The sequence below is a fragment of the Carettochelys insculpta genome, chromosome 30, assembly GCF_033958435.1.
Source record: "Carettochelys insculpta isolate YL-2023 chromosome 30, ASM3395843v1, whole genome shotgun sequence".
Classification (NCBI taxonomy): Eukaryota; Metazoa; Chordata; order Testudines; family Carettochelyidae; genus Carettochelys; species Carettochelys insculpta.
In genome coordinates this window covers 1667139-1690714 of record NC_134166.1, presented here as the reverse complement: position 1 = coordinate 1690714, position 23576 = coordinate 1667139, and the positions used below count along the sequence as shown (strand labels likewise).

At 46.8% G+C, this 23576-nt stretch overlaps 1 protein-coding gene across 7 annotated transcripts in view; it reads right to left on the bottom strand.

Moving 5' to 3' along the window:
• The window catches only part of GATAD2B (GATA zinc finger domain containing 2B), a 77011-nt gene that overhangs the window by 7480 nt on the left and 45955 nt on the right, over positions 1–23576 (bottom strand). For 4 of the 7 annotated variants that reach the window (XM_074980731.1, XM_074980729.1, XM_074980730.1 and 1 more), the window contains 6 exons: positions 13579–13908; positions 6542–6671; positions 6166–6297; positions 5698–5829; positions 2525–2695; positions 761–1076 (listed from right to left, as the gene is read on the bottom strand). In XM_074980731.1, coding sequence (XP_074836832.1) covers positions 761–1076; positions 2525–2695; positions 5698–5829; positions 6166–6297; positions 6542–6671; positions 13579–13907 — 1210 coding nt within the window. In that variant the 5' untranslated portion in view covers position 13908. Of the gene's footprint in view, positions 1–760; positions 1077–2524; positions 2696–5697; positions 5830–6165; positions 6298–6541; positions 6672–13578; positions 13909–22575; positions 22691–23576 lie in introns of those variants that run through there. The other 3 variants (XR_012642859.1, XM_074980726.1, XM_074980728.1) reach the window with 2 other exon arrangements.

Below are 23576 nucleotides of genomic sequence, written 5' to 3'. Positions count from 1 at the left end.
CCAGGAACGCGGCAGAGGATTTACATAACAGTTCTTACAACTCTGCTGCTGGCTACTCTTCCTGTTCCCATGGCAACAGACGGAGCACTGGGATGGGGTGAGGTGCTCTTCAAACACTCCTTTGAAAAGATGGTGCTGCAGCAGATAGGCCATTGATGGAGATCCAAAGTGCATTGCCATAGGAACAGGAGCAGCCGGCCAGACACAGGAGCTCTGGGCAACTCCAGAAGTTTGTTTTGGGGTTTTCCGAAGTACAGGGAAGAGGAAGGGGTCTTTTAAGTCTCCCTTTGCCCCCCACCCACACAGGATAGCGGGAAGTGGGCTAAGCTGACCAGGGCTGCATGCAATGCCAGCTGGAAAGTAGCAGTCTAGGTCTACGTGTGTACAAAAAGGGGCAGTTCCCCAGCCCCAGGCCTGCCCAGTGCCATTAGCACAGCAGGGGATTTCACCCACCAGCACACTGCAACCCAACACCACTTTGCACTGACCTTCAAAGCACTTTGCATCCATTAAACCCTCCCAACACCCTGGCAGGCAGGCAGCCAAGCACTGCCCGTTCGTCAGGTGACTGCAAAGCCAGAAGAGTCTGATGCCCCTTTGAGCCAACAGTGTCAGCACTTTGCGAAGCAAGTACAACCCCATTTTCCAGAAGGGGAGGGGAGGGGACGGGATCAGGCCAATGCTACCAGTCCAGGAACAGAGCCCTGGCACCCTGACTCCAAGGCCTCGCCACTGCTGTCTTTGCAGTCATGCTCCTCACCTTGGCTGTCAATTACACTCTGCACCACCTCCTCCAGCCCCACCATGTAGATGAACTCGCTGTTGGCTGCGCTGGGTAGGAAGTGAAGCAAGGGTGCTGGCGGTTTCGGCGGTGGAATCTCCAGCAGCGTCTTCTCCAGTTGCTTGCGCAGAGCAAGCTTGGCAGCTGCCTGGGAGTTGGCAGCATCATTCAGAGCACTGGGGCTGGGGAGTGGGGACGACACCCTGTTCACAGTCCCGGGCTGGATATGAGGGGCAAGGTTCATGTAGATGGCTGAGGAGGTCGTGCGCTGGCAAGGAACTGAAGCACTTGACTGCTAGGAAGGGAGAAGACAGGGTTAGATCAGGTCTGATGGCCATTCAAGGAAAGGGGGCTGTACCCCTCTTTATCCACTCTCAACCTTAAGGGTCTGATTGCCAGAAGCAGCCCTTGCGCATCCTGACTTTGGACAAATGACAGCTGTAAGTTCATGCCCCCAAACTGCCAGTGATATTCCATGATCTTCAGGCGCCTTCTTCCCTCTTAGAAGGGAAGGTAATATCTCGACTGCACTATATCCCTCCCTGACTGTTTGATTTGCCAAATGTCCTTTAAACCTTGTATGGACGATGGTTCTTGCTCTTGTCAATAGCTAAACCTTATTCGCATGAGACACAAAACTGCCCCTGCTTACTGAAATCCACTTCCTCTGTCAGTACAGGAATAAACTGACATATTAAGCAGAGTAAGTCACCATGGGCACATGGCACCAACTAGGAATTCTGAAGGAACTCAAACAGTAGCACTAGTAACTAGAGTGCATAACCTATCACTTTTAGCAGCTTTGTACCAGGCAACTGGAGAATAGCCAATGTAACAACCACCTTCAGAAAAGGTTCCAGAGGCCATCCTGGCAATTACATGCTGAGGCACTGAACTTCAATACCAGACGGTTAGGCTGAAGCTGTAGTAAAAAGCAGAGTTCTCAGCAATAGATGAACGTGATTTGGTAGGGAAGAGTTGGTCCAGACTGCGCAAAGGAAAGCAAGCCTCAGCAATCAATATTCTTGGAGGGCCTCCACAAAGGTGGACAAGGGGGATCCAATGTACTCAGACATTCAGAAAGTCTTTGACAAGGTCCCTCACCAAAGGCTCTTAAGAAAAGTAAGCAATCATGTAATATTAGGAAAAACCCTCTCCTGGATCAGTGACTGATTAAAAGATAGGAAACAAACAGGAATAAAGTGGTCAGTTTTCACAATGAATAGCAGTAAATAGCAGGGTCCTTCAAGGGTCCGTACTAAGACCAGTGCTGGCTAACATATAACAAGTGGCCTAGAACAAGGGAAAAGAGGGAAGTGGTAAAGCTTACAGATCATGCAGAACAATACAGTCCAGTCCAAAGTGGACTGGGAAGGTTACGAAGGAATCCTAGACACTTGGGTGGCCAGGCAACAAAGAGCTGATAGAATTCCACGTTGAGAGAAGTGACGCACAATGGAAAACAAGCCAAACTGTACATGCAAAACAACGGGGCCCACACGAGCTGCAACCACTCAAGAGGGGCCTTGGAGTCATTGTGGAAAACGTCTTTTTTACGGCAGCAAAGCGTTTATGCCCTGTCAATACTTCTGATGCATCATGTAGCATCTTCACTTGAAGCTCATCTCATCTCTTCTAAAGGAGCTTGGGGTGATTCAAGTGGCTTAAAACCCTTCGTCAGATTTCCCTTCCTTGCACCGCCAGAGTGTACCCAACTTTAAGAAGAGGTGAGAGAGAACTTACTGGCTGGTAGTTGATGGCTGGATTCATGCTTGGAGTTGTAGTGCGGATGAGACCAGGCTTAGGAGGAACTCGCTGCCCTTGTAACTGAGTGGGGTTTGGAGCAATCACACGCTGTGACATAAGCATATGGGGAAGCGTTGTGTTTGCAGCAGACCTAATGACACTGTGACCCTGTTCAGGAGAAAGGCAAAAAAACGGTATCAGCAAATTGGGATTGGTAACAGACTAGGTACGACATTCATGGGTGCAAACATTAAATCCAATTAACCCAACCTTCCCAGTAATCATTTGGTGTATTTCACACAACCTGCTCTGACCAGAATGAAGTCTGCTATAAAACTAACACTCTGGCCTCTCAGGTGGCGAGACTGGGATTACATCTAAATGAGATTAATGATCTAAGCTCAGTTGCTCCTTTCAGGAATCAGCCTGTGCTCTCTGGAAACTGGACCTGCATTATCTAGCTCTGGTGGGCAGCTTCAGAGGCGTCACATCCCAGAAATGGACATCTATGATACCGAGTGTTCAGTCTGTCTCTGTCTGCCTCCCACTGCTATTGACTGATCTCATCTAATCCATGAAAGCTGCAAGTAGGTAGTTTGCCAGCCACATGGAGTCTACTACATTCAGGTACCAGAGTCAACGTCACAGTGGTTGACACATGGCTTGCATTTAAAATAGAACTGTTATGGCAAACAGTTTCTTCGACTAGTGCCGATGGGTTCTTGTGTGTGATGTCATTACAACAAAATAACGTCCAACAAACTGTATGGCTGGAGGAGTGGGGACAGATGGACAGGCTGTTCTTTAGCAGGGGTTGGCTAGCAGAGTGAACAACTATCAGCGGAACCATGCTACCAAACCCACTAAACCAAGTGCTTAGTGCTGGTTAAACGACAGCTAGAGTCAGCAACTAGTCTTCCAGATGAGACGTCACATGCAAGGTTCAGAGAATGTTCTCTACATGGCAGGAGCCATGGCAAAGTCCGTGCTGAAGAGTGGAAGTCCATTAAAGGGAAGGATTTCACTTATAAAAATCTGTAGATTAATAAAGGAGAGTGGCTGATAGCTAAGCGTCCACATCTGTCTCATTTCACCAAGAAAACCTGCACAAAACATGCCAACAATGTGCTTCGTCTTTCCTTAAAGCCCCCTTTCTTTACACAGCAGGCTCAACCTGGAAGGCACATCAGGCATGACCTCAGAACTGGTACCATAGTGGGGAAAAATGCCATAAACACAAGGAGATGGCCAACAGGAGACAGTGCTCACCCCGTTGAGGCTGAATGCTCCAACGATAGCAGGCAAGAACATTGCAGGCAGTATGACAGCTGAACCTCTGATCCTTTCACCCCAGGACCCAATGGGGGTTCTCGCCACCTCTCAGCCACAGTAGGGTTGCATTACCAAGACTGACCTCTGGACTACGCAACATACTGCAAACACAGCTGAGTCAAAGTGAAAACCACGTCTGTCCAATAAACAGATGAGGCGCACTAATGCACTAGCCTCACTTTTCCGCTGCACAGTCACTTAGTCTGGGAAACCTCTAGGGACTCTGTCAGTCAGGGCAGGCTAGCAAGAGTCTACCATAGACGGACTGGACAATGTCAACTCAACTGCGAGCTGCGCAGACTCCTCAAGGAAAGGGAACACAGTAGCCCACAGAAGAAGTGGGAGGGAGACACGGAGTAATTTAGGAGGCCGATCAGCCAGCATTTTAGATTCTGTAGTTACTTCTGGAACTGGGGTGGAGGTGCGTTTTGTAGCAGGTGCTTTGATCTGGTTATTTGAAGACTGTCTAGATTTGTGGGTGACGTCCATCACTAGCTCTTGCTCACTCACAAAAAGGGGTGGCTGTATAATCTGTGCCCGAGCGTGCACATGACAGTCACAGCAGAGGGTAAGTGCAGTTATCTGCTAGTGAAGAGACACGTTTCTGGTGGGAGTTCTGCAAGATGGCAAGGGAGCACTGGGCCCTACAGCAGAGCTGGGTGAAATGCCAAGAAAAAATCCATATCGCTTGTCAGCGTAAACATCCTGCTCCAGGCATGCACACGCCGAGTCCTTGTTCTAGTGAGCTCATAGTGTCGGCTTTTCGTTTATCTCCATAGTATTAAACAATGGGTGACATCCAGGCTCAGCACGTTTCCAGTAAGCATACGTGAAGGTATCTTTGTTAAACAGCATCCAGCTCTGTCTGTGTTTACCTTCTTTGGGAAACAGTTACTCCAGTTGGATATTTTGGTTTTCCCCTCACCCACCTTCAACCGTACTACCCCGTCTCAGGACCCCACTCCACTGAGAGTGGCTACCCCTGTTGCTAGACAAATGCTGGTGGGTTTCTGTCAGTTTATATGCCAGTAACGCTGCAACTTCATCTGATATACTGAGTGGCAAGTTCATGATCCCAAACAGTGACCAAATACAGACTTCTCCAGTACCGTCACCACCCATATCTTACACTGTGGTCGTCCTTTCATCCCACAGGGTCCCAAAACAATGTGTTCTATTGAACACTCCCAGTCCTTTGCTGAAAAGCATCCACTTTGAAAAGAAAGAGTAATGGGCAGAACAACACTCGACAGCATGCACTGCAACACTAAAATGGGAAAACCTGGTGGGGTACACATGTGGATTGTTTACATCCATGTGTGGAATAAATTTTTATGTGCACCAAGAGTAGAAACAAAAAAAAAAAAAAAACTAACTGTGGGTGCTTTGCTAATCAGCTGGGCAGCGTTTGAATCTCTTCTAAATGGACACACAAGTGCACAGCTTATCAGGAATACTGAACACAGAGCATGCTGCACACTTTAAATCATGCAAAACAGAAAAATAATCTTCCACAGCCTCGTTCCTAAGACTGCCCCACACAGAGCACAAGACACACTGCCAGACAGACTAGCTATCTGGTCTAGCAGTGGCCAGTGTATTTGCTTCCCCACAGGTGATCACACATGAAGAACAAAGGTAGCTCTATTCCAAGGATTCAGAAGTGCCAATATTTACTGGGAAAGTCGTCATCTCCGCAATATGAACAGAAAATAGTTGCAAAGAAGCTCTTTTTGGCCTTTTGTGGAGCCAGTGTGTGTGGTAAAAAGGAGTTTAATAATGCACCTAGAAAGTTTCCAATGTCACTGACAGTAGAGTGTTGGCTTAATAATGTTTACCTGTAATGTTCTTAAATTCTGAGGCTCGACCCCCTGAGCTCCAGGCCTGGAGGGAAGCTTGGACAGTCCCTGCTGTCCCACATGGGCAGGAGATGGCTGGACAATAGATGCTGCATTCTGCACAACTGGAGTCTAAATGGAGACAGCAAACACTGGTATCACTGTGGAGTACTTGTGAAGGGAAACGCACACATGGACTGATCCTGGAGCACACCTGAGTAATACTTCAGAACTACCTAGATGTCCCTTGAGACCAGCAGAAGATAAATGACCTTGTTTCCCCACAAAAAGACCATCTAGATCCCGGAACAGGCACCTACAGGGAAGCCAGTGAAAAATAAAGGGACTAACACACACAAACATTGTTCCAATAGACCTGCTTGGCCTTAACGTGTACCACCAAATGGGCTCCCCAGGGCCTGACTGAACACACACTTCCATGCATCTGCCCACCTCCCAGAACTTCACCTTCTGTACAACATTCTCCTTTTGCAGTTGACTTTGCCTCAGCTTCTTTAGCAGTACCAGCCTGGCCTCTTCCAGTCGCAGCTCATCCCTCAGCTGTTTGATAAGCTGCTGTCGCTCTTCTATGCCTTTACCCTGCACAGACAGAATCACACAGGACTTGCATGGTTACCTCTGATAGCGAGAGATCATTAGTGAGAGCTAGTTACTTTGTGCTGTACTAAATCTGAACTGGGGAGAATACTGGGATTAGCACTGTCAACCGCATCACTGTGTTGCCCACTGTTCTCCTGCAGCCCCCAGCCCTCTAAGAGCTGGTGTCACCTTTCCCTGGAGCAGGGCTCTACACTCCCCAGTGAGTAGGTGTGGGGCTTCTTACCTTAAACATTTCAAGATTTGCTGCCTTAAGTCTTTCTTCCATGCGGGAGCTGGAACGTGGGCTTGACGCTTCATTATCAGAGAGGACAATTATATCTGGAGAGGGGGTCAATCGACCCCTGTCCTGGTCACTGCACAGAGGGAATGAGAAAGCTGAACCACAATGCTGTTCCCAATGCCATTTAAAAATCCCTGACCTGCATACTGCCGGTGAGGCCCCCAGCCACCCCCACTCAGAACCAGTATACAGTGCTACGCTTCTCCTGACAGCTGCACCTCTGAAACACCATAACACATTGGCTTCAGAGAGGGGAAGAACTGCTCTCTGCTCACAAAACAGCCACATTTAAGATAAAAGGGTTCACTCAAAACACTTTCTTCACTAGCAGCTTTCTCTAGGGTCAGCATTAGCACAGAAGCCCATGTCTTAGATAGGCATGTACATGTTAATAAGGAGCTAAATATTAACCACACAGGCAATCACAGATAATTAGGTGTGGAGGCCCTGGACAGAGATTAAGGGGGCACAGGCAAACATAACTTCAGACACCTTTGCCTGTCATGCAGCACCGCTGGAAAAGTCACAACTACTCACATGATGCTTCAGGTGCTAGAGGGGAAGTGCTCAAAGTTTAGGACACATATGAATACCCCAAACCTACCTGTTTGTAAAAGGCAATAACGGAAAAGCCAGATAAAAATATTCCGCACAGAGTCAATACAACCAACAGATAGGAAGAGCAGCTACAGAAGCTTGTCGCTAGGAAATCAACGCTATAATCCAGTGGTAACCGAGCACGGGTGCATTCATTGTGACATCATTTGGAATAAGATGGTTACATTAAAAGTCCTTCAGTGGCACCAATTTAATGTAATGAGCTCGGGGAAGCTTGCAAACACAACGAAATCAAGATGCTAATTAGTGAAGAGCAGGTGTCAAGGACAGGGGTGGGGTGCTGCAGAGGGAGGGAGCACAGCCATCTCCTGACCTGTCACAGCTTTTATTCCCACATGACTGGAATGGACTGACAGAGGATCAGTCTTACTTTCCCTTTGAGGCACAGTGGGAATAATGTAAGAGTTGCTTTGTGGTCTCACTTCTGCACAATGCCACAATTCTTGACAGCCCAAGCATGGAGGTTAGCATTTGCTACATCTTGGTACTCATTGCCAGCTCAGGCTGGTTCACAGCAGGATGTGTTACCAAAGAGACATTTGTCACTAGCTATGGAAGAGGTGAAGCCAGCTGCTGAGTACTATGGAGATGGACTCTTGCATACACTGTACTCTGACTGATCAGAAATCTAGTTAAACTACAAACCCAAGTTTTGATTGGCAGCTCACAGCTGGCTGTTCCTCTAGAGAACCTCTGCAACGGCCTACTCCCTACAAATTAAAACCAGAGCCACGCAAGCCATTCGCTAACCGTCAGAACTGGGATATTACTATGAAAGATCTTAAGGACTCCAATTACGATGGCAATCAACACCCTCTTTGTGGGTTATTGCATCTTTACAGTCGCATATGAACATGGCACGGTATGACCGACAGGATGTTCAAAGAACAAATCCCCACTGCAGGATACAGAGACAGTGCAGCTTATCACGGGACCAGAATCCTGGAGTGTGATCAGAATTCCAGCACACCCTCCGTGGTCTTAGGAAAGGTCTTCCTTTGCCTCAGTTTCTCCATCTGTAACAAAGGGCATCTCCTGCCTTGCAGCGGAATAGAAGACAAAGCACAACATCAAGGCCCAACATGATCAGCTTGAGTGGTTGGCAGGGCAAAAATACAAACTGGTACCACAGGCAGACACAGGAACAGGGGGTGGCTGCAACTGGAAGGTGTCACAGAACAAAGGAGGCATTTGTGACAATTCAGCTCCACGCTACACGCTCAGCCACATCCCTTAGTTAACAATGAGGCTTTTGATGTTCAAATTCGTGCGCACTGTGTGCTCACACTGCACTGAGCTCTGGTCTGGCTCACTTCAGCAACTTGCTGTGTCTTATGTTGGAGCAGTATGCTCAGGTCTCCTGCAGCTGGCCCGTTTGTGACTCATCTGTTGGTGGAATCTCTGAGGTGCACCTTGGCACTAGGCTTCGTTGCTTATAACAACTCCATTAACTGCAGCTTGTCTAAGTTTGGCTTACTGTCTGCCTTGTTAGCACAATTAGCGAATTGGGCCTGGACCATCCTAGAAGCATATGGCGGCTGCGCTTGGTCCCTGATAGGGTTCCCCAATCAGCTAACAGTTGCTCTTTTACACATCTGAAGCAGTCTCATGACCTCTAAGAACAGTGGAACCCCACCACAAAGAGCCACCAGCTTCCAAACATACCTACTACCACATTATTAGAAAACTGGGAATTCAGGCTCATCTCCGCAGAGAGCTGCTGCAGCACCTAGGACTGGCTGCTGCCAGAAGACGAGCTGGTAAGCCAGATGGACCTCTGGTCTGACCCAACACAACCCTCCTGAGTTCCACAACTGGGCACACTGTCTGCAGTAGGAGTGCCTTGATCCACTGAAGCTTCATCTACTTCAGAATGGGAGATATGAGCAAATGAATGTGTCTCAGACCTTCAGCCAGCACCTGGCCCAGACGTTCTCTCTCTCAGCGCCAGGCTGCTGGTGTTTCAGCTAATGTTTGGTGCAGCCTTCTCTGGACAGAAGCAGGAGAAACCCCAAACACAGTGACAGCAGACAGGACTGAGGCAGAACAAGACACATTCTGGGAGGAACATCCCCCCCCCCCACCCCAGAGGTAGAGGAAGAGCTGTTGCACTTTTCACTGGGATGAAGGCAGGGAGTATATTCACTTCTAATGTAAATAAGCCCTTGTCTGAGCTAGTTGTGACTGGGATTCTTTTTTGCATATGGGGGACGTCTGAGGCATCTCAACTCTCTTTACTGGCAAGTACAAATATCTGATCTCTAAACTAGTTCTCACTTTCCCTGTACGGACTGGTCTGGCTCTTGGCAGATCGCTGGATCGCTACCTGTTCGGTCCACTCCCTCTTTTGCACCTGGCATTGGCCACTGTTGGCAGACAGGACGCTGGGCTGGATGGACCTTTGGTCTGACCCAGTCTGGCTGTTCTTATGGCCATCAGGGCACATCGGCATATGAATATGCACCACTCATCTAAGCCCATCTGGTCATTCTGATGCATGTCTATGAGAGGGTGCTCTTGTTTTGGAATGAAGAGCTGAGGTCAGTAACAAATTCCCTAATGCAGATGCACCATTATGAACAGATTTCAATTCACACAGTTGGTTATTTCAGTAAGTTCAGACCCAGACATCTCAGGTGGTCTGTGTTCAGGTGCAGAATAAAAGTCTGTTCAAAAGCATTAGTTTGTCTCAACAGATTGTGATTCTCCTCACCATGCCTGTAGCCTTTTCCTGGTAACTAGAGCTGCTTTGCTTGTCCCAGGAGACTAACTCCTCCTATCTTTGGCCTCCACTTTCTACACATGCACACACCAACTGAGTAAAAGCACTGTATTTTGGCTCCTTTGAGGTCTTCTTAAATTCAAATGGCTGATGTGATTTCTTGCAAGTATTTTGGACTAACATTCAGATGTGACTCGTGGATTTTATTAACATTCTTTCAACAAAAATTAGTGTGAAAGCCAGACACGGAAACAGGACCATCTGTAAAGAATCGCTAAAAATGTCAGGACTTTTTTTCCACTTTTGTCAAGACAAGAGCAGAACTGCAACAAAACTACTGGAAGAGAAGCAGCTTTGAGCACACAAGAGAAACACAGAAGTGGAGGTGCATGAAGGAGGCCTTCCCAAGCCAGCCCTTGGTCCTTTCCAACAAGACAGGGAAATTGAATAGCAGACATATTTCTATTGCTACAGAATCTGTTTTTTCCTAAGCTATACTTGACATTTTTGGAATATTTTCTCTTCTGTTCTTTCTGCCCAGTCCTGTTTGATTCATCAGTGTTTACTTCTGAAGCCAGCGTTTCTCTTTATGGTTATCTTCCATTTCAACCATTTCTGGGAACACATCATTGGTAGAAACTTAACTTCTTCAGGAGACACCACCATGCCTATGCATTGTGCACCTATATCTGGTGGGGTCCAATTCTAGCACTTGGCCAGCTCATCTACTATATCGCCCTCCCCTCTGTGCAGTGACAACTGAGAATTCAAAACCAGGACTCAGAAGGAGAGAGCAATCCCTCAGCCACGCCAGGCATCCACATTGTCACAGACTGACCCACGTGGCGTTGTGAGAGGATGAGATAGGAATATACAAGTTAATAGCCTATGATAACACATCGTATAGGGCCAATATTATTCCTGGTAACTCTGCTTCTATACAGAGCTTTAACACACATCTTCCTAACACTGAAAGGTGGCTGAAGGTGCCACATGTCACACAGAAGAAGAAGATGAGTTGCCCAAGGCTGCAGAGCAAATTGGTCACAGAGCTGGGATGAGAACTACTGATTCCTCATCCCCTGTCTGTTGCACCACTGGGTCACTCCCCTAAGTGCTGGGCAACATGAACCCTGAGTAAACTGAAAGGCTGAAGGTGACTTCACAGATTAGAGCAGCTTGGGGCCAGGCAGCTCTGGTGACAGCTTCAGTGATTCACCGGGGGTTAGGGTGTGTGCGCGCTGCGGGAGCTGGGGATGGAGGGGCACTTGGCAATCGGGTGTCTTGCTTTTGGACACCACTGCTCTGCAAGGATGAACACAATATTCTGACCCTCCCCCTCACCCATCCCAGTGAGCTTCTTTGTGATAAAGTAAACAAAATCAACAGCAGAAGCAACTGAGTAGATGAAAACACACAATGGCTTATTGTCAGCCAAAATGAAATAATCCAGGCAAACGTACCTTTGAAAGACTCTCTCCCTCCTGCTACAGGGCATATCTCAGGGTTACTCCCCACCCAGAACTCTGCAAGTCAGAATCTGACAGCCAAGCGTCTAAAAGCCCACAATACACAGGCATCACCCACACACTGTAACCACAAGAGTGGACCTGGAAGACATGTAAACCCTCCCAACCCTGCACACCAGCTACCTTGAAAAAATCAAGGAGGTCTCCTTAAATCCAGAGACCACGCGTCAGCAAAAGCCACTAAGAAAAAGATACTTGGAAAAGAGTAACTGAGACCGACAGGATTTTGATCACAAACCAGTTGCTTTTAACTCAGAATGGGGAAGACCAAACAACTCCGCCACGGTCGGTCCCAAGCCTGGACGAGAAAGGAGTAGGGCTGGGCATACAGCTAGCAGCCCTACCCTGTAAAAGAATCCCTGCTACAGAAACATTAGCAGTACAACAGAATCCACTCTTGGGAGAAAATGGGCCCTCATCTCGAGGACGTATGATGTGTTGTAATGAAATCTGAAAGGAAGCTGCAATGCTGAATGCCTGGCATACAGACCCAAAGGCAGATGCTGAAAAGATGGGATATACCTGGTCAGAACTGAAAAATATCACCTAGGCCAGGGGACGCTGGCAAACGGTCATCAGTAGCCTGTGCGCCAAGATATAGGAGTGGAAGGGGCATGCAGCAGCAGCAGAATGAACAAAACACTGACCAGAATACATCCCATTACCAAAGGAAGTATCTCTGCTGTTACACTAGGAGGAATTTCTCCTGCCTGCTATTATTTGCCAAACTTTTCCAGTAAAGAAGCCACCCTGCTAGTAGATGAGCAAAGAACTATTCTGCCAATCAGGAGGTTCCAATCTGGCTTTTCTACGAGGACATGGAGAAAGCTGCTCCTGTAACAGGTTGCAGTTGTTCTGGATGTGGAAGAAATTCAGCCTTTAGGAGCACTGCCTCTTTCAAAGAGGGTTCATGCCAAATCATCAACAACTGGTTTCCGGACGCAAACCAGGCCCCTCCTGTTTGCCATACCAATTTTTTTTTTTTAAATTTTTAAAACTACAGGGCTTCAAACAGCCAGCAGATTTGTTAAACCAACAAGCAGCAGTTGGCACAAGGGCCAAGCTGAATTCACAGTTAAGTGTCAGAGAAACAAAGAACTTTTAAGTCCACTAAGAGTTAAAATTTCTCTCACCCCGCTCCCCCAGGTCTGAACACTATTCATTCAATTGTCTATTCAGCTTCTTGATTACACTTGTCGAAGACTGGGTTAAGTGAGCATCCAAACCATAATACAGAAAATCAGACCCATCAATACTTCTCCCCTCCTGCTATTCTCTGGAGAAATAAAGGTGATGTTTGCTGTATGTGCTACAGCCTCTCCCAGCTCACATGTGGAGAAGCTACCTCAAAACCTCCTTTGTAATGACCAGCAGCCCACCTTCTGGAGATGCCTGAAGAGAATTCAGTAACTGGAGCCCAGCTGCAGCAAACCTAGCGGGCAGGCACTGCAGATGTGCACAAGCAACAAGCATATGCCGTAAGGCGTACCAAACCCTCCCCTTGAAAACAGACACCTCACCAGCTACTAGGTTACCACCTTTTCACATGCGGTCTAAGGCTCTGCTAAGAAAACAATTACCCTCCTACTCTTGGAGTCACCCCTCTCTCCAAGGTTAGGGTCAAGATTGATTACCCCTGCACTTACCATACTTTACCTTCAGCTAAATAGAAGGCTTTAGTTGTCACTTCTGCGGGAGCTATAAAAAGACTAAATGGAGTGGGACTGTTTTATTAAATGCACAGACAGGCGTCTGCTCAACCAGCCATGCTACTGTTGTAGTTTATGCCATATACAAACTTATCAGTCAAGAAACAAAATCCACTTGGTGTGCTGATAGCGGGTAGTTTGGATAGGGAAAACAACGGCTAGGGTTCTTGAGAGTGGGAGAACGCAGGTCATGTTCCTAGAGAACCTCAGCTGGGATGTGCCTAGCTGAGCCTGCCCGTTTTCACAAGCGGACAGTCAGATGCCATGGGAGATCCCCAAGCAGCCCCATGAAATGCTGCTCTGATTTCCATGACCAGGGGCCTCCTATCTGGCTAAACAGAAGGTCAGTGAGAGTCTGTGCCAGGATGGAACGGACACAAATTCAGTTGCTCATTGGCCTACCTTCTCCTTGCACTCATGTCCACTGGCTCATCATTAATGTTCTCCTTGCCTGGCCGCCCTGCTGTCCTGCCATCTGCGTGGGGTCTCAGGCTCCCGTTCAGCTTCTCTTCATAGACCTTAACACCATCCTGCTTCACCGGAAGCTCATGGGACACCTCAAGGCCAGAGAGATCTTTCCTCTTCAGCAGTGCCAGCATCTTCAGGCGCTCCATGGCCTCGTGACCTTCCATTTTCAACCTCTTTGCCAGGACATCATCCCGGTCGTCTGCTTGATCCAAGCTCCGTTTCAGAAGGTTCATGCGCAGTGCATCTTCTGTCATTCTGTCCATCCTGTGGTGAGAGAGTGGCATAAAAGCAGGATCAGTACCAAGGTGACAGGGAGGAAAAGCAGCAAATATAGCCAAATAGTCTCTCACACAGAGTTGCAACCTGTTGACTTCTGACCACAGAGGCGCTCTTTGCAGACTGAACTTGGGAACACCCAAACTCTGGTGCCCCTCGCCTTGCTGTGTCCTTCCTCCCGCAAGCCCTAGTGTTAACAACTGGGCCCAGCCACTCCTGCCTCACCAATGTGGCACACAGATGGCTGGCTTCCTGTTCAGTTGGGCAAATTAACCCACAGGTGCAGTGCAGGATGCTTTTGTTCTCAGCCTTACACAACCTGGCACGTCCCATGATTGGGTTTTCCCTACTGGATTGCACCCAACAGAACACACAAGGTGGGGGAAGAGCTTCAGCACAGTGGGGCCAAAGAACAGGGAATGGAGCTAGACCTCTACACTGCAGGAGCAAGGGGACAAGGCTGCTGGCTACTACAGCTGAGGTCTTAGCCAGCTAGGAGCCAGATGGATATTCCATGAAAACCATTCAGCCACAGCAAAGGGAAGATTCCACCACTGACACCAACAGATACTGGTTTAGCTTTCCTAAAAAGTCCACCAGTTTTCTTTACAAAACCACTATGTTTGGTAAGAAACAAGCAAGGACCCATGTCTACGCCAGAGAACTGCCCTATGGCAACCTGACCTGCTGGAACTGGATGCACACAGGGTATCCAGAGCACCACTTCCTGCCACCACTGCACTGAATTCCCCTAAAAAACCCAACACAGGTCCCTGGACCAGGTGCAGACCCCCGTGTGAACAGGTGCATCACATGGTTCTAACCCATCTGAGCACTGTGAACAGGTCGTAAGGGGAAAATACATCCTGCTAAGTTCCCACAATCAATATGCCATGGTGGAGAGAGAGAACCACAGCCTTGTGCCAGCCCCTGAAGGACCTGCTCTGAGCACGGAGGCCAAAGGCACCACCACTTTCATAAGTGTCCATTTTTATTTGTGGACAATAGTTTTCATACAGTTATTGTTTCAGCCCATCCTCATTTTTAGCCGAACTAAGGTGTTCACTCTCGGGCCTTCCCCTGCAGAAGCCAACTGGGAGTGGTCTGGCCCAGCAGGGAGGCTGACCTGCTTTCCCCCCCTCCATGCAGGTCATGGAGTTCCACCACGCTCCCCTGTACTGTACTGGGGCAGCTGACATGTGATCTTGTTGCTCTGGGGTGAAGAAGAGAAGAGCAGGGTGCTGGGGGTTTGCACTGGAGCACGATGAGAAGCCATTGCACTGGATGAGCCTTAGTCTTTGGAGAAAGACTAAATATATTTCAAGTCATCAGGTCAAACAAAAGAGCAAATTTTTTTCTCTAAAAAGATTAAAGTCCTCTGCAAAGTATCATGTTTAGGCAGTTGGCTGCTTTCAGTTAAGATACCCTGTAAAGAATGTGATGCACTTGAAAGCTGCATCTTACCAAAAAAGGTTAACACAATACAAGACCATTCCCACCCACTCCTTTCACTGCTCCTGCCGACAGCTACCGCCACTTGTGGGGGCTGGAATAATTAAGTCAGTGGGAGAGCTCTCTGCTTAGAGGATCGGCTCCAACAGCTAGAGCCCTACAAATCTGCAGGTACCTGCATCCAGGGATATCAATGTAGGTATCTGCCGCTCATTTTTATGGATACAAATGTATTCGCACAGGGCTCTACTAACCATACTACAGCCTCATCCATACTCATGCGTGACTACACGCCCTGCAGTGCAGCCCTAGCCTTTCATTTGATTCTCCCCATTCAAGCTCATTCAAAGTTAAGAAACCAACTGGACACCGAAAAAGCAGGAAAAAAAAACAAAAACTAGTGTGGGTCTCTCATTCTGTGACTAAAACCTAGGTATGAAGCTGAAATCTACCATTCTAACATCTTGGAAGACATACTTATCAAAAATAATTAAGTACAGCTATGTCCTTTTAAAGTCCATCATATAAGAAAATAAGGATATCAAAAAGTTCAAATATGCTATACTTCAGGTACTTTTATTTACTAAAAACATTAATGATTTTCTTAAATGGATAACTACGGTTTTTAATTTTTATATTAGGCTCTGAAAAAGCTAAATTAAGCTACGTAACAGCTTAGGTGTGTCTTGATAAGCCTGTATCCTCATGATAACAAAGAGCAGCACCAAAGTTAATGTAAAGGCTGTACTTAGCTGCAAACAACATGGTTTAACAGTTACCAGCTAAAACTAAACATTTCTTTAGGAAAAGAACTAAAATGTGCAAATGAAAAAAATTTTAAAAATCAGCCAAATACTCCCGTGAAAATGGGAACGGAACATGAAGTTAGCTGTAATCCATGAGCAGGTAACCTTTTTTGAGTTGGAGGCCACAGACCCATAAAAAAATAAGTCACAACTGACGTGGCCCCCAGCTTAGATACCTCACCCCTTGTGCTTCAACCCCACAGGAGCGCCCCCCTCCCCGTGTGTGTGTTGCGCATACGCACTCTGCTGGGGGCCCCCAAATGAACAGTTCAGTGTGCCGGAGAGCAGGATGGAAGTTGACGTGCTGAGTCTGGGTGGAAGTTAGGATGCAGGGGATGGTTAGGGTGGAGGCCAGGGGTGAGGTGGCGGTGCATAACCTGGGCAGCTCTCTCAGAGCACATGTATCTCTCTGCCTCACCCCTGCTGTAATACACTGTCCCTTAGCTCACAACATAAACTGTTTGGAAAGGAGATCACTCAGACAAACGATTTTAACATGAGGTGGGCCACTCCAAGAATTTCATCAGTAATCCAGGGCTTTATTCTTCCATGATATTAATGGTGGAAGTACAGGGTCTGGGATGGAGGCTGGGAGTTGAAAAGAGCAACCATGGTAGGCAACCAGCTTGGCTTAATAGGGAAATCCTTAGTCAGCTTAAGCTCAAAAAGGATGCATACAAGAAGTAGAAAAGGGGACAATTGACTAAGGAGGAGTATAAACATATGGCTGGAGAAGGCCGGGGAGTAATCAGGAAAGCAAAACCACAACTGGAACTGCAGCTCGCAAGGGATATGAAGAGTAACAAGCAGGGTTTCTACAAGCATGTTAACAATAAACAGGTTATCAAAGAAGGTGTGGGGCTGTTACTGGATGAGAGAGGTAACCGAGTAACAAATGACATAGGAAAAGCTGAAGTACTCAATGCTTTTTTTGCCTCAGTCTTCACGGACAAAGTTAACTCCCACATTACGGTCCTAGACAATGAAGTATGGGAAGGGTAGCCATCTGTGGGGAAGGAACAGGTATAGAGGTATATAAAATCATGAATGGTGTGGAGAAAGTGAATATTTACTTGTTCCCATAATATAAGAACTAGAGGACACCAATGAAATTAATGGGTAGTAGGTTCAAAACTAATAAAAGAAAATTTTTCTTCACACAGCGCACAGTCAACCTGTGGAACTCCTTGCCAGAGGAGGCTGAGAAGGCCAGCACTCTAACAGAGTTTAAAATAGAGCTTGATAAATTTTTGGAGGTTAGGTCCATAAACGGCTATTAGCCAAGGGTAAAATATGGTGCCCCTGGCCTTTAGTCAAAGGCTGGAGACAGATGGCAGGAGACAAATCGCTTGATCATTGTCTTCGGTTCACCTCCTCTGGGGCACCTGGCACTGGCCACTGTCGGCAGACAGGATACTGGGCTGGATGGACCTTTGGTCTGACCCAGGATGGCCGTTCTTATGAGCTATCTAGAAAAACCTGATGTACACAAATCCATGGGTCTGGATTTAATGTACCCACGGGTACTGAGGGAATTGGCAGATGTCACTGCCAAGCCTTTGGCTATTATCTCTGAAGATTCTTGGAGATTGGGAGAGATCCCGGATGACTGGAAAAAGGCAAATGTATTGCCCATCTTTAAAAAAGGAAAAAAGGACAATCCAGGGAACTATAGACTGATCAGTCTTACCTCAATCCCTGGGAAAATAATGGAGGGGATCCTCAAGGAATCCAATTTTGGAGCACTTGGAAGAGGGGAAATGATCAAAAGTAGCCAACATGAATTCACCAAGGGCAAATCATGCCTGACCAATCCGATTAGCTTCTATGACGAGGTAACAGGCTCAGTGGACATGGGGAAGTCAGTGGATGTAATACACCTTGACTTCAGCAAAGCTTTTGATACAGCCTCCCACAACATTCTTGCCCATAAGTTAAGGAAACATGGATTGGATCCTTGGACTATAAGATGGATAGAAAGCTGGCTTGACAGTGGGCCTAAAGGGTAGTGGTCAATGGCTCAATATCTCAATGGTCAGTTTCAAGCAGAGTGCTGATAGGCTCGGTTCTGGGGCCGGTGTTGTTCAACATCTTTATTAAAGACCTGGATGTGGGACTGGATTGAACCCTCAGCAAGTTTGCGGATGACACAAAACTGGAGGAGAGGCAGATATTTTGGAGGGTAGAGAGAGAATCCAGAGTGACCTGGATAACTGGAAGACTGGGCCAAAAGAATTCTGATGCAGTTCAATGAGGAGAAATGCAGAGTCCTGCATCTGGGGCAGAAGAATCCCAAGCATTATTACAGGCTAGGGACCGACTGGCTAAGCAGCAGTACAGCAGAAAGGGACCTAGGGGTTATGGTGGATGAAAGGCTGGAAATGAGTAAACAGGGTGCCCTTGTTTACTCATTAGCCAAGAAGGCTAATGGCATACTAGGGTGCATTAGGACGAGCATTTTGAGCAGATCTAGAAAAGTGGTTGTGTTCCCCTCCATTCGGAACTGGTGAGGCCACATCTGGAATACTGCGTCCAGTTTTGGGCCTCCCAGTATAAAAAGGATGTGGATGTGCTCGAGCAGATTCATCAGAGGGGAACAAAAACGATTAAGGGGCTGGAGCACAAGACCTATGAGGATAGGCTGAGGACCTTGGGCTTGTTGAGTTTACAGAAGAGAAGACTTAGGACTGATTTAATAGCAGCCTTTAACTTCCTGAAGGGGAGTTCTAAAGAGGAGGGTGAGAAACTGTTCACAGTGGTGTCAGATGGCAGAACAAGGAGTAATGGTTTGATGTTACAGAGGGAGAGGTGTAGGTTGGATATTAGGAAAAAAATTGTCATCTGGAGGGTGGTGAATCATTGGAATGTGCTGCCTAGAGAGGTGGTGGATTCTCCATCCGTAGAGGTTTTTAAGTCACAGCTTGACAAGGTCCTGGTTGTGATGACTTAGTGGGGGTTGATCCTGCTTGAAGCAGGGGGCTGGAGTAGATGACCTCCTGAGGTCCCTTCCAGCCCTGTGATTCTATGAGCTCCAGGTATGGGACAGTTGTGCTGTGTTTGGGAGGGCGCAGGGATGCAGGAGTGGATTCTGACCTGGAGGAAAGGTGTCAAAGGGGGTGTAAGGCCTGGGGTCACATGTACAACACTAAGCCCGTGGGAGCTGTGTCCCTGAATTTATAATTCTCCTCTGTACTTAACTATGCATTTTTGGGATGAAAGAACCTATAATTTGAAGATCTCTCGCAGTTGTCCAATATGATCCCAATTATTTAAATGCAGTCCATAACACAGCATCAAGGGAGGTGGATAGAAATGCTCAACCAAATGTTAACTTCTTTCTACCAGCAGAAAATCTGGAAAGCTGGTGCAAAAACACTGCAGAAATCTTGACTGACCTCCGTCCACTCTGCCACAGAATGTTGCTTAGGTGTCTGATCACACAGCTCCCACACATCACTTGTGGGCTTAACACTGACATACGGATCACTACAGACAGTAAAAAAACAACCTCAAGTGTGGCTTTCTATGCTAACACATATACACATCCCCTAAGTCTGCTGTAACATGAGAATCCTTAGAGTCCTATGGTATTTAAGGAAACAAGGCTCTTCCAATGCATAAATATGGGAGAGTGTGGTAGATACACTAAAGATACCGACATTCTGATTAAAAATGTAGAAAATTTTGTCCATTTGCACTATAAGAGTTTGAAGACTCAGGATTCTCCTTCAAAACTCAGCACCTCATCAAGGACTCAAGCAAAGAGTCTTGGACTTTTCAGTCCCATGGAAAAAATCTAGTCTTTGAACTGCTCCTGAGTATCACATTGCAGATGTGCCTAGCTCCTCCACAAATGGGGATGAAGACAATCCTACCTGTGACTGGAGAAACAAACATCAAGCTACAGAACATCTGGTCAAGTCACTGCATCTTGATATATACCACCCACATTACATCACCTGACACAGGTAGGCAGACTGCCAGGCTAGACTTGGACAACTAACATTGCTGTTTTTAAGCCACAGTAAAGAAGAACTCATCTCTTCTCCCTTTTCCCCTTCTAAAAAGCTATTTTTTTTCTGCTCTATGAGCAATGAAACACACGGACAATATGCACCAAGCTCATGTCTCTGATCTGCACCTTAAAAAAACAAAGAAGTGGGAGGTATGACTGTTTCCAAGTTTGGTTTCAAAGAAAGTCACTCATGGGCTTAAGAACCAAAAGCTAAATTTCTGCCTGCAATAAGTTGTTTTCACTCCTTCATACATTCCCAATCACATGCCTTTAAAGCAGAACCTTAATGTGGAACTAGACTACAGCCTCAAGACAATGCTGTGATAGGGGCACAGATGTTACCAGCTAGGCCATAGCATCAGCGTTCTGCTCCAAGTTGTGCAACCACTTTACACACCAAGAAAAATGTGGAAATCTGCACTGCAACACAGAAGTCCAGCCAAGCATCTAAAGCCAGTCTAATCGTGAACAGGTTTGTCTTACTGAAAGAGAGCACCAGCTAGATGTCCTCCTACTCTATAATTGGGTCTCCTGGCATTAACATCTGTTTTAACCATCTATAGAAAGGCAAGCACAGACAAGTACAGTGCTTTGACGAGGTATGAAATGCAGATCATGGATTTAATTTGGGGTCACTTCAGAGAGAGAAACCAATTCTTTGAGTCTCAGTGAGCTACTTGACATCCTGTGCAGACGCACTAGGCCATCACACTTACAGCATGTCTGTACTTACCGGAAGATCAATGCGCTTACGGTTGATCTTCCAGGGTCCGATTTAGCACAGCTAGTGGGGTTGCACTAAATCGAATGATCAGACCATTGCTATCGACCCCAGTACTCCTTGCAGTCGTGAGGAGGAAGGGAAGCAGACAGGAGAATTTCTCCTGTTGACCTCCCACTGTGGGGAGAGCAGCAAAAAAAAACACGATTCAAGATGTGCCGAATCCAGTTATGGCATTTTCATAGCTAGAGCTGTGTACCAGAAATCACATTTTTCTACCAGTGTACACCATAGCACAGGTCTCAGAACACACAGCTAGAGTTAAGTCTGAATGAAAGGCCTTCAGCATAACTTTCCTATCAATGCTCTTGGGAGGCAAAGGAGGAGGATGTGGGAAAGTAAGATGTCTTATATACTTGGCAAAGGCTGGTATAGGACAATGGGCAAGAAGAGAACATCCTTCAAACATGCTTCACGCTCAGTGTCATTGAACGGCAGGCCTGCCTACTCGCATCAGAAGGCACGAAGTTTCATACCACACCACTCCAGCAATGGTACGTCCTACCCAGGAGGAGGAAAGGCATCCTGCACGTTTTCTTTGTGAACAGAACGCCAGCATCCGTGCTACAGTTTGGTATATAAACAAGAAGGTTCATTGGAAAAAAAAAACAAACAAACCCTAGGAAGGTAGATGCTACCTTAAGTGATAAGCAATCTAATACAATTTAACTGAATTATGTCTTGGTACTCAAAAACCTTGCGCTGCTTCATGCACAAACATCTTTCATGTTGCATGGCCTGCCACTAAGACAAATGCAGCTACAATATTTGCCGGCAAGCAGAAAAATAAAACTAAGCTGGAGTGCATAAAGGAGATTTAGGTCTCCTGACAACACCTTGGTCTTGTCTTGCACTGCACAAGGGCAAAAAGTCCATCACTCATTTGGGTAAATTTTCACCATGTGCTGGGACTTTTCCACTCTAGCTCTCCCCGCACCCCTTTTTTGGAAGGGGTGCAGTATCCTTTGTTGTACCTGAGGTATCTCCACTGACCAAAATGATTACATGAGCAAGACACGCTGAACACAAGAGCATTCTAACAACCATTATAAACCTATTGGAGTGCCATCCTTGACCCCGACTGCTCCTGGGCCTCACGTCAAGAATGCACCAAAGTCTTGCATGTTCTCTCTGTATAACATTTCTAAGATGGAGCTTTCCCTACCCATCCACTCTGCTAGCACTTCCAAACTCTTGTCATTTCACATCTCAGTTATTGCTACAGGCTTCTCACCTGGCCCCACGGATGTCCTTGCCGAACAATGCTGCAAAGATCATTTTCCCAAGCCTGTCACATGAACTACGTCACTGGCTCTCTCTCCTAACTCCACTTATTATCTAGTCCAAGTACCAGGACAGGTTGACTCCCACCTCCACTGGGCCCAGGATGAAAGCATTAATCACCCGCTTGTTAAATTGTCCCACAAGCAACCACATGCTTCCTCCCATGCTACATCTTGTGCCGGGGACAAACTCCCCACAAACAACTCATTCTGATCCTCAAGACACTCCTTTCCAACTCCTCTTTGCTGTGAGGCCTACAGACTCATTGACAAGTACTTGGCAGCTGGTGTTCTAAGACCACTGCCTGTCATACTTACCATACTGGCTGTTTCTCACACTGCCTCATTGGTCAGCATCTGTCTCCTGCCACGTACCACACAGACTGTAAGCTCTGGGGGCAAGGTCTGACTTTCTTCTGTTTGCACAAAGCAGGGCATGATGGAGTCCTGGACAGCGTGCCTTCATTTTCTTTTCATCCAGGGCAGAATAAGTTTTGTTCTGTGCACCAAGACATGTGCAGATGTGCACCATCAGGAAAAACACATGCTGCCTACTGTGGGTGGCTGTGGGCACTCTGCTAATCAGCTGGGTGGCTGCCAAAGTGCTCAGATTACAGGGAACACTGGTCTTGGGGCCTGGCTGGAGATGAGGTGCTACAGTGATAAAAATAAGGAAACAGTAACTTCAGTTCTAAGCCAGGATGACATCTAGAACCCTTACTGAAAACTGGCATCACATTAGTTATCTTCCAGGCGTTTGGTACAGATAAAGCTTTAAAGGTTAGGTTACACACCACAGTTCGTAGTTCTGCAATTTCACATTTGAGTTCTCTCTCTTGGGCGAATGCCATCTGGTCCTGGTGACTTGCTGCTGTTTAGTTTATAAGTTTGTTCCAAAACCTCCTCTAACAATACCTCCACTTGGGACAATTCCTTCTCAACTAAAAAGAATGGCTCAGAGTGAGGAAAGTCCCTAACATCCGCAGCCATGAAAACCAATGCAAAGAACTCACATAGTTCCCCCACAACAATCTTTTGTCCTTGAGTGCTCCTTTAGCATCTTAACTGCCCAGTGGCCACTGCTGACTGTTTAGCAGGGTTTGTACTTGAAAAAGTTGATTTACTTGTTGAATTTTTGCCTAGCCATTCTTCAAATTTCATTTTGGCCTTCCCAATTTCGTTTTATATCTGAAGTGACAGGGTTTATGTTCCCTTCTATTTTCCTCACTGGGATTTACCTTCCAGTTTTTAAAATGATACCTTTTTCCCCCACTCACTGGTTCTTTTACCTGCCTGTTAAGCCACTGTGGTGCTTTTTT